The 11090-nt window shown below is 51.1% G+C and overlaps 2 protein-coding genes across 2 annotated transcripts; both read left to right on the forward strand.

Annotated features, from left to right (window-relative positions):
* The first annotated feature begins 253 nt into the window (after window positions 1–253).
* Window positions 254–5111, forward strand: tsc22d4 (TSC22 domain family member 4). Its single transcript, XM_080023723.1, has 4 exons — window positions 254–1720; window positions 2478–2596; window positions 4134–4185; window positions 4309–5111. Exons 1-4 carry the CDS (start codon window positions 1121–1123, stop codon window positions 4447–4449), a joined length of 912 nt encoding a protein of 303 aa, XP_079879849.1. The 5' UTR covers window positions 254–1120; the 3' UTR covers window positions 4450–5111.
* A 746-nt stretch (window positions 5112–5857) lies between these two features.
* ppp1r35 (protein phosphatase 1, regulatory subunit 35) lies at window positions 5858–10127 on the forward strand (the record flags this gene model as incomplete). Its single annotated transcript, XM_080023579.1, has 7 exons — window positions 5858–5998; window positions 7341–7572; window positions 8194–8314; window positions 8450–8592; window positions 8722–8812; window positions 9067–9200; window positions 9966–10127. The coding sequence occupies exons 2-7, from the start codon at window positions 7342–7344 to the stop codon at window positions 10125–10127; spliced, it is 882 nt and encodes a 293-aa protein (XP_079879705.1). The 5' UTR covers window positions 5858–5998; window position 7341.
* Window positions 10128–11090: the final 963 nt, after the last annotated feature.

Consider the following 11090-nt stretch of genomic DNA (forward strand, 5'->3'; position numbering starts at 1 on the left):
AAGGGGGACGGATGACGGTCGCGACGGAACGGAGGGATGGGGAAACCGCTGCGCCGACCGCACCCCGCCGCTAGATGGCGCGGCGGCGGCGGCGCGAGCGCGCGCTCCGGCGGGGCGCTCCGGCGGGGCGGGGCTCGACAAGGCTCGACTCCCCTCCCCGCCCCCCCCCCCCCCCTCCAACCCCAACCCCCCCCGCCCCCCCCCAAAAAAAAAAGTTTGAAGATGGACCAACATCTGTGCGCGTGAAGGACGCAGAGAGGGCGAAGGGAGCGATGGCGGCGGAGCGGGACCGGAGGGGGAGCGAGCTCGACGCGTGGAAGCGGGTCCGGGCGGCGCGGTGAACGGGAGCCCGACCGGAAGGAAGCGGGAACGGGAGCCCCCGGTTTCCCCCCGAGAAATAAAGTCGAGGACTCCGCGCTTCTCTCGGGTGTTACGTCACAAGGGGGGGATGGAGTGAGAGAGGAAGAGGGGAGAGAACTTCTTTTTCTTCTTTAGTTTTTTTTTTTTTTTGCGGTTTTGTTTTTTATTCTTTTCCTCCCACTTCGGCGCTCACTTCCCGGTGCGCGCGCGCGACACGGACGGTGTCACGCGCCTCATAAAGGAGTTTATTGTGTGACGGCGATGACGTCAGGCCGATGGTGAGGGGCGCGAGGAGGGGATTGTGACCTGAGCTCGAGAGCCGCTGCTGTCGCGTGCCTGCGTGCGTGTGTGTGTGTGTGTGTGAGAGAGAGAGATAGTCTGTGTGTGAGAGATTCTGTGCGTGTGTGTGTAACAGAGAGTCTGTGTGTGTGTGTGTGTGTGTGTGAGGGTCTGCGTGTGAGAGAGTGTGTGTGCGTGTGTGTGTGTGTGTGTGTGAGGGTCTGCGTGTGAGAGAGTGTGTGTGTGTGTGTGCACGTGTGTGAGAGTCTGTTTGTGAGTGTGTGCACGTGTGCGTGAGAGAGTGAGTGAGTGAGTGTGTGTGTGTGTGTGTGACAGTCTGTGTGTGTGCGTGCGTGTGTGAGAAAGACCGTGTGTGTGACAGAGAGCCTGTGTGTGTGTGTGTGTGTGTGTGTGTGTGTGCACGTGTGTGAGAGTGTGTGTGAGTGTGTGCACGTGTGTGTGCGTGCGAGTGAGAGAGAAGATGAGTGGTGGCAAGAGGAGGAGTGGCTTTCAGATCACAAGCGTGAGGTCAGACTACGCGGAAGTGCTGAGCAGCCAATCAGCTGGCACCGTTCAGGGAAGCTCCTCCTCCCAGCCCAACACCCCCTCCCCTCACCGGAAGCTGACCTCCCACGATGCCGCGGGGCAGGGGGCGGGGCCCTCCCGCTTCCGCGTGGTGCGGCTGGCCGCCGGGCGGCCGGAGCCGTACCACCGCGGGCGATGGACGTGCACCGACTTCCCGGAGCGGGAGGAAGCGGCGGGGCTCCGGCGGGTGATGGACAGCATGAGACACGCCCACTCCCTGGAGTCCCTGGAGATGATCGGGCGGGTCCGAGGGGCGGGGCATCAGGCCCACTCTCAGGACCCCGCCCACCCGCTGCCCCAGCCCGCCCAGGGGGAGGGTTTCGGGGGAGCGAGGCCCCTCCTCCCGCGGAGCGACCCCCCCTCTCCCCGGCGCCGGCGCCCCGTCGACGCCCGCCTGCTGGACCCCGACGAGCCAATCGGATCGCTGTATTCCGACGTGACCCCGCCTCCCCTTTCACCTTCCGCCCTCCGATTGGACGTGGGCACCGTGGACCCGGTAACATACACACAAAGTGATCAGTGCTAACGCTCAGAAAGCTGCCGCGTCACTAGTACCTCAGGATATTCTCAGTAAATCCTCAAATACCGATCGCGATAATTCATAATAATTATCAATAATCAATTGAGTGGCCTTCTAATGAAAGTGTAATATTCCACGTCCGCCTCGCAAAGAGACGTCGCTCACACTGGAGGAAACGGATGGAAGTGTAAATAAATAAATAAATAAATAAATAAATAAATGTACTTTCTTTCGTCTCGTGGTTGGACGAGCAGCCAAACCAGCTCGTCGGTGGTTTTTCAGGGCGGGGCCCGCGCCACCTTCGAATACCTGGCGCTCCAGAGGCGCCGCCGCAAATCTCCCGACGGCGTAATTACCCCGGGAAATGTTTTCAGATTCATTTCCAAAATCGCCGGGGGGGGGGGGGGGCGGGGGTTGCGTCGACGGTGCGAGCGAGGTGCGCCCGCCATTGTTTTTTGTTTTTTTTCCGGTTGAACCCGCTTCCACGGAAAACCGATTGTTCGCGGCGATTAATCACCGAGGCGGTGGCGTGGCCGGCCCCCCGTCGCGGGAATGCTGTGAGAAAAGTCGGACGGGAACGACCGGGCTTTTCAAAATAAAAGTCTGAGGTTAATGGAATGGACCAATGCGCAATAAAAGGTCAATTAATTACAGAGGATTCTCCCCCCCTCCCTCTCCCCCTCCCTCTCCCTCTCTCTCTCTCCCTCTCTCTCTCTCGCTCTCTCTCTCTCAGTCCGTCCTGAAGCTCGCCCTCTCCCAGCCCCGCTCCCCAGATGTACCGTTCCAATTCAGTCGCACCCCATCGACCTTCAGTTTGGACCAAACCATATTTGACCTGCAAGGGGAAACCAGGTATTTACAACACACACACACACACGCGCGCGCGCGCACACACACATACACACACACACACACACTCACTCACTCACTCACACACACTAACATACACACAGGTACAGGATGTTTGCACATTAAACGAGGAGGTTTTCATGTGTCTAAGCGAATGGTTTTTTTAAGGTGTCACCCCGAAGAAATTCAATCGTCTGATGAGCTTTATTGGTTTGGGCTTTGAGGAACAAGACGACTTCAGCTTTTATTTTTAATTTTAGAAGCACAGATAATCCATGCGGAGACAATGCACACATTCGACTGAAGACCAGATAACAAACAGACTGACTGTGTGTGTGTGTGTGTGTGTGTGTGTGCGTGTGTGTGTGTGTGTGCGTGTGTGAGTGTAGAGTGTGTGTGTGTGTAGTGTAAACACACACACAAACAATTGTCCCCGTGGTCCTGAGAGTGGGTGAGCGGGCGGGAGGAGAATTCCGGAGCAGCCCCCCGATTGGCTGAGAGCGTGAGTGGGCGGCGGCAGGAATGCCAGGGTGAGGTCTGGACCAATCAGAGAGCAGACGTGGAAGCGTGTGGAAGGCGCTCGCCCCGAAAAAAAACAAAAAACAAAACGGGCTTCATTTCCACCCGGGGGGCTCTCAGAACAGGAAGACGGAGGACGCGCTCTGGGGACAGGAAGTCGGCGAATATTTGTCCGGAGCCCCGACGGCATCGCGGATGGAGCTCTCTGATTGGTCGAACGCGTCTCCAGCCCCGCTTTAGTCGGACAGGTCAGACAGAATCGAGCGACGTGATTGGTCGGTCATGTTCGGCAGCGTCAAGAGAATCGTCTCGGCGTTTGAGAGCGCACAGGAAGCCCCTCCGCCGCGGGCGCGGACGCCTGACACTCCGCCGATCCCCCACAGCGCTCTGCAGCGCCTGTCCACGCCCACCTCCCAGCGGTCGGAGGTGTTGAGGGGTGGCAGAAAGGTCAAATGTCACGAGGGGTTCAGGGACTCTTGGCCCGGCGCCAGACTGACCTTTAACCCCACGCTGCAAACGAGGAAGCCCCCGGGTCGACTTCCTGTCCGTGGCCGGAGGCTGGAGCAGGAGTCAAACCTTGACCCGGCGCCTAACCCCAACCTTGAACCCAGCGCTAACCTCAATGCTTATGCTGAAACACAGGCTAACGCTCTCCCTAACGCCAACGATAATGCAAACCACAATGCTAATGCTTATGCCAGCCCCACCCCGGACGCCAACGCCAACCCCCTTTACGGCGCCAACGCCGGACCTCACCCCCCTCACTCCGCACAGGCCGCCCCCCCGGCCCCGACCTTAGCCCCTCCCATCCTTCTCCTTCCCGCGCCGCCTCTGATCGGTCAGCTGGCGGTCCTTCACACCGGGCGGAGCCCTGTCAGTCAGAGGTAACCGCGGCGACAGGGGTCCAGGGGACGGGGGGCTTCATCCCTCATAACCTATTTGAACCGTCGTTCTGTCTCTCTCTCTTAACGTGCGTGTGTGTGTGTGTGCGCGTGTGTGTGCGTGTGTGTGTGTGTTGCAGTGCTTCCAGTAACAGTCTGATCAGCATTGACAACAAGATCCAGCAGGCCATGGTAGGAGGACTATACTGTCTACTGCTCTATACTTTATTACACTATATTGTACTGCGCTGTGTCGCCTCATAATATGTTTGTGTGTGTGTGTCTGTGTGTGCATGTGCGTGTGTGTGTGTGTAGGAGCTGGTGAAGACTCACCTGATGCAGGCGGTCAGGGAGGAGCTGGAGCTTCTGAAAGACCAAATCCGACAACTTCAAGCCAGGAACAGCCAGTTGGAGAGAGAGAACTACATCCTCAGATCCCTGCTCCCCCAACACTGACACACACATGCGCACACACCCACACGCGCCCTCACACACATACACACACACGTGCACACACACACGCACACACACACGCAAGCACATTCACACACACACACACACACACACACACACAAGCTTAAGCACACGTACACACACACACACACACACATACAAGCATACGCACACACACAGACACACGCATAGACACACACACACACACACACAATTTGAGAGTGTTTTAACTTAAAATTGCCATCTGAATTTTAACTTGTGATTTGTTTTCTCTTCTGTTGCCTTTATTATTCTCTAAGTTTAAAGTATTTGTGACGTTTTCATGAAATGTCTGACGTGCGTTTCATGAGATGTATGTACAATTAGTGGCGGTACATGTTTAACTGGCAGGACTCCATGTTGCAGCGGCAGTAATAGACGTTCAATGAGCAGGACTGTGCCCCAAAATAGCAGCAGCCTGTGTGCGAAAGGCTTTGAGGAAGGTGTGAGGCTTTCGCTGGAATGTCTAATATAAATGCTACAAAATCTGGCTCCTGCACTTGAGGTTCCTCGCGGGAGATGACGCTGTTTTTCGGATAATGTAAATAATTATTAATGTAACACGAATGCGGAATGTCCGTTTAATTTGGGTGTGAGACTGTATTGCCTCTAATAAATGTTTTTAACTCCAGAAAAAAAATGAAATTGCCCCATGGTTTTTGTGTATGTGTGTGTGTGTGTGGGGGGGAGTGTGTGTGTGTGTGTGTGTGTGTCATGTGTGTGGTGTGCGTGTGGCGGAATGTTCTGGATTGGAATTTGGATCAGAACCCTTAAGAGGCTCCCGGGGATCAACCGCACAAAACACGCCCGCGGCCGCACCGCCTATGAGAGGGATAGTGATGGGGAATCCACAGTTTAAGCCGTAAAACCATTTTTGCTAATAAGGCTCGGAGCAGCCGGGGCACAAAAAAAAAAAAATAAATAAGGTTAATGACATGTGCATCTTAAAAACACAGCTGGGCTTTAAATTATTTCGCACATTTTCAATGACTGTTGTCTCAGAGGGTTATTTCCAACCTGCTTGGCTTTGTTGTGTCTTTCAAACGTACACACACATGAATAAAACCATTATCACACGCCGACTTCAAGTTATCTTTAAAATCCATTAAAATATTTTAATGAATAACCTTGAATAGTAAATAATTGCAGGATGATACCATGTTGTTGTGTTATATATATTTTTCGTATATTTTGTTTTTTAACTATTGCCATTTCGATTGGTTTCTGTGCGTTTCAAGGGCCTGCATTGTCCTGTCCGCAGTCGCCGCCGGGGGTCGCTGCAGGATCTGACGAACAAGCCACGCGAGACCGGAAGGCAAGCGTGTGCGCTCTCTGGTTTTAGGGCGGAAGCCGGAAGTACGCCGGCGCCGACGGGAGGAGGGAAGTTCGAACGTCGGACTCGAACGCAATTCGCCCTCGCGGTTCTGAACCGACGTCGAGGCGTCTTGGAACGGGATTTGTCCGCCGCGGCGTCTCGGTGCCGTTAGCGGACCGAACAACTCCCAGCACCGAGGTAAATTAAAAGTCAACTCAACACTTTAGCTAGCGTTAGCCGCAGCTGCCAGAGGCGGCACGCAGCCATGTATACTGCTTTATACGTATCCTAAATAATATGAACAACCATGACGAAATAATATATATTTAATTAATGCGTCATGTAAAGGTTGCTGTCAGAGCATAATGCCCCTCGGACCGTTGTTTTTAACTTTATCGATTGTTTCGGAGCCTATTTAAATGCACGGAATTCGGGCTGCTGCCACCTAGCGGCCGTGGTGCTTTTAACTTTATAATCGTGTGGGTTCGGGTCTGTTCGTGAATTACATCCGTGTTGATTTAGAACCGAACCTCACAACGATAAACGCCCAATGCACATTAATTCACACACACGCTACGGCTGGTTTTGTACGGAGCCAGAAGAGAGGGGGGGGGGGTGTGTGTGTGTGCGCCAGATATGGGTGTGTGTGTGTGTGTGTGTGTGTGTGTGTGTGTGTGTGTGTGTGTGTGTGTGCGCGCGCGCGCGCGCGCAGACATGGGTGTGTGTGTGTGTGTGTGCGCGCAGACATGGGTGTGTGTGTGTGCGCGCAGACATGGGTGTGTGTGTGCAGATATGGGTGTGTGTGTGCACAGATATGGGTGTGTGTGCGCAGACATAGGTGTGTGTGTGCGCGCAGATATGGGTGTGTGCGTGTGCAGATAGATGTGTCTGTATATATATGTGTATATACCGTATATGTGTGTGTCTGTGTATATATATGTGTGTGTATATATACTGTATATGTGTATATATATGTGTGTGTATATATATTTAATGAAATACAAAAAATATATCTTTATTTTACTATTTTCAGTGATGACAGCAATGAGCCCTAGTTGCAGGTGTCGCCCCCATGAGCTGTATCTTCTAAATATATATTGTATATATGTAGTGTGTATATATAATGTTGTGTAGCCTGTTTTTGTTTTGCCATGAAACAAACTTAAAAAAAAAAAAAAATTCTTGAACTGATATTAATCTGTCAAAATTGTTATTGTCGCTTGAAGAGTTAATTATTACCATAGCTAGTGTGAAGAGGTCAGGTGTTGAACTGTGCTACTTGCAAGGTACGTCAGCGTATACGGAGCTGGGTGTATATAAGGCCAATCCTCCCTCTGTAACCTTTCATCTTTTATCCTGAGGAGACACTTCTTTGGTTGAAGCTTTAATCCAAACACTTGTTTTTTAGTGTGAAATGGTTCGACGCCTTTTCTGCAAGTCCCTGCTCCTTCTGTTTAGGTCAGATTGGTTCACGCCATGATGTCACGGCCAGAGCGGCTTGGTGACGTCTTGCTTTTTTTTTGTTTGTTTGTTTGTGCAGAATGCTGAGCGAGGGGCCCTCCTCCCCTCTTCCTCCTCCTCCTCCTCTTCAGCTGCCTTGCACCCCCTGCCCCCCTCCTTGTTCGGAGCTGGATCTGTCCCTCCAACTCAGCCCCCCACCCAAGCAAAACCACCCAAAGCACCCCGACAAACCCCGCCCGCACAGGCCACGCCAGCAGTCACACCCAACGCACCTTGTACGGCAACCAGATGGAAGCCACAGAAGAAAACAGGTGTGTGTGTGTGTGTGCGTGCGTGTGCGTGTGCGCACGCGCAATTTGAGGTGCTTGAGTTTTGTCCTCAGAAATGTAAAATCCTGGAATACCTTTAAAATATCCTCTTTTATGCTTGAAGTCCTTGTGCTTGAGAAGTTCTCGAAAACAACACAATCATTGAAAACCTGTGATATTCCCCCAGTTTTGTTATTCAAATCGTAACCAAAAACGTTTTGCATGATACAATATATAGATAATAAATATACTAATAAAATACAATGAGACTAGGATCAAAATTACATTTCACTGCATATATGTATGAAAATATGTATATGTATGTGACAAATAAAAAATCTTGAATCTTGAATAGTATTTTAATTTTTACATTTTTTTTTTTTTTTTTTTTTTTTTTTAATCTCTAAGGATCACATTTAAAATGGTTTTATGCATGCTTGAAAACAAAAAAATGTGCTTAAAAAGTTCTTGAAAGTGCTTGAATTTCAACCTCTAAAGCCAGAATGAGCGACGCTTGATGCAGTGCTGTTAGCGCACGTTTGATGCACAAAATGACACCGGGTCAGAAGGTGATGACATCACGCCGCCGACTGGCCGTTGATTGGCTCCCGTCTGGTCCTCCAGGTGCGCTTCAAGGAGCCCGTGGTCGTCAAGGTGACGGCCGAGCCCCCCGGCGACCGGCCCGGACACGACCACCCGCGCGCCGAGCCGACCGGCCGCCAGAGGGCGAGAGCGCAGCGCGGCGGTAAAAGAGAAACAGATGTTTTCGTGTCGTTTGTTTTACCTGCTGAACCGTGACCTTGTCCGCTCGGGTGTGGCACTCCTCCTGGCCGGCTGACGGAGTTTCGCGGGGGAAACCCGTCTGCTCTCCTCCGCCCAGGCAGAGCCAGCGGCCAGAAGCCCGACGCCTCGCCCGCGCCGTCCAATCAGATCCCGGGGTGTGTCGGAGGGGGCGTGTGTCTGTTTGAGGAGGCGGAGCCAAACTCCTCGCTGGCTTTGAAAATGGAGCTTCAAACGCTGCAGGTGGTTACTGGCTTCTATCATACACTGTCTGTCTGTCTGTCTGTCTGTCTGTCTGTCTCTCTGTCTGCCTGCCTGCCTGCCTGCCTCATACAGTTTAAAGATCCTTTCTGGTTGTGTTTTCTCTTCTAGGATGCAGAGTTCAACTCCCAGGAGGCCGTTCAGGAGACTCTACGGAAATCAACGAGGGCCAAAAACCTCATCAACACCAGGGCGACTGAGGGTAGGAGAGAGAGAGACACACACACACACACACACACACATGTTAGCATTCAATTAGCATTTAGCGCCAGATCCTGTAGAGTTTTCGCTTTGATAATAATTCTGTACAGATTAGATCATCTTGAAACCCTTTAACAGCAGTTTAGATCTCCAGCCTCTCGAACGCCATGTCGGACACATTTGATCTGGATATTCTGGGATGTCCGTATTGGTGCGTGTGACGGGTTCTCCCTCTCCGTCTCTCTCTCTCCCTAGGTGTGAACGTGTCTCACTCTCAGCTCCTCTACACCTCGCTGGTCAGCCTGGCGGTGCAGAAGGAGCAGCTGATCAGGCAGATGGGGCGGGACAGGCGGCCGCCGGCGCCCATCACCGGCAACCACGACAACAAGGTGAGAGACGCTGTGGAGGGTGGTTGGGGGGTTGCCGCGCTCTCTCCCACCGAGGTCGTGTCTCGGAGCGGGCCTCGGCAACCTGCGGCTCGAGGGTCAAAGGAGACTCCCGCGGTCCCGACTTAAAATGTATTTGTTGAATAAAACGTTTCCTAAAGCGGGCGTCCGCTTCCTGGCTGAAATCCCGCTCCAGATTTTTGACAAAAAAAATGTGCTTGTTCCACTGAACATCCTGCGGCCTCCTCACGTTTCTGCACCGTAAAGTCTTTTTTTTATTTGTCGTTGTACATCGGGGCGTCAATGCGAACTCGGCTCATAATGGCCGAGGAACTGAAATAAGTGCGGAGGAGACACAAGGACTCGCGGGCGTCTAAATTTCAAAATCCCGAGAACCACGCCCGAAAACTACGCCTGAAGACCGTGGCGCAAACCACCAGCGGAGCGACCCAACCTCCCGAAACAAGAACAACTTGTTTTCCAAACTTGGCAGTTTTCTTCCCGACAAGGAAGGCGTGGATTAAAAGGGATCCAGACGACGAGAGGTAACTTGTGTTCTCCTCTTTTGTGTTTATATCAATGAAACACGAGTGAACATGGCGCCTCGCACGTCATAGAGGGAGTATGAATGAGATGTTTTGAGGCTCTGTTCAAACTAAAAAATAAAAGGCACTTCTAAGACGCCAGGTTGCCGACCCAGAGACTGTTTTACCAGGTGTCTTGCTTACCAGGTGTCTTGCTTACCATGTGTATGTTTACTGTGTGCAGACAGAGGAGGCTCCCTCTCTGGTTCATTTCTTCACCGCTGACCTGCTGAGAGAGAAGCCTTGCCTCCCAGAGGATGAGCCAATCAGGAACAAGTCCCCCAGAGACTACCTTACAAGCTCCGCCCATTCTGCATTGGATCCCTACAGACGATATACACACTGATAACGGGCGCACACACACTCTGCTTCTTGTAAATATTGTTGTATTGGGCAGTGATTTTTTTTTAATTGGTTATATTTGTTTTTATTGGATGTAATGTTATCTAATAAATACATTTGATTCAGAAAACATTAAAGGCTCATTTTCTCATCTTTCAACATCTCATCTCTTTGTCGTGCTTTACCGTTTTTGTCGCCTGACTTTAACACTGGTTATTTATTACAGACTGTACTCAGCACATGCATTCAAATATTTAACTTTAATTGGGTTTGTATCGAGTTGCTCCGTTAGTATTAAAGCTACTTTGAGCTGCAGTTCTGCTCTTGGCCACTAGATGCTGCTCCAGCTGAACATACAAGACCTGCAAGAAAGTATTTAACCCACAGGGCTTTGGGGTCTCCATAGTCTTGGTTCTGAATGAGAATTATTGTTCCATGAAGTGGATGTTGAAGCCTATTTTCTCCAGTCAACGGTTCAGGTATCGCCTTACAAAGCGTCACTCGGACGCTTTTCTCCAGTGGTTTCAGCACATTTTGTCGTATCGAAACAACTGCACGGTCACAGCGGAACCTTCTCCAGGAAAGTTTTTACCCATTTTGCATTCTGTTCTTTGTTTAGAAAAAGAACAGATGATAAAATTGGTATTTCTATTTTTTGGGGTGGGGGTTTCTGTTTGTGGCGTATTAATTAGTATACTGTTCATATCGTGGGTATTAATTAGGACGGGACCCCTCCCCTGAGTTCTAGAGAGGATAAAGCACCATTATGGATAAAAGTACAAAAAAAAAGTGTACAAATGAACAATAGTAAGGAATGTTTTATAATGCTGTGTTCAAGGTTTTAAGGCATAAAAACTAAAGTAAAAAGACATTTACCTGCTGCGGAAATTAAGTCATTCAATCAAATGTGTGTGACAAATGCACGTCTTGAATTTCCCACATGATGTGAATGCAGCGATGTCAAACA

The sequence above is a fragment of the Zeus faber genome (assembly GCF_960531495.2).
Source record: "Zeus faber genome assembly, chromosome: 22".
NCBI lineage: Eukaryota > Metazoa > Chordata > Actinopteri > Zeiformes > Zeidae > Zeus > Zeus faber.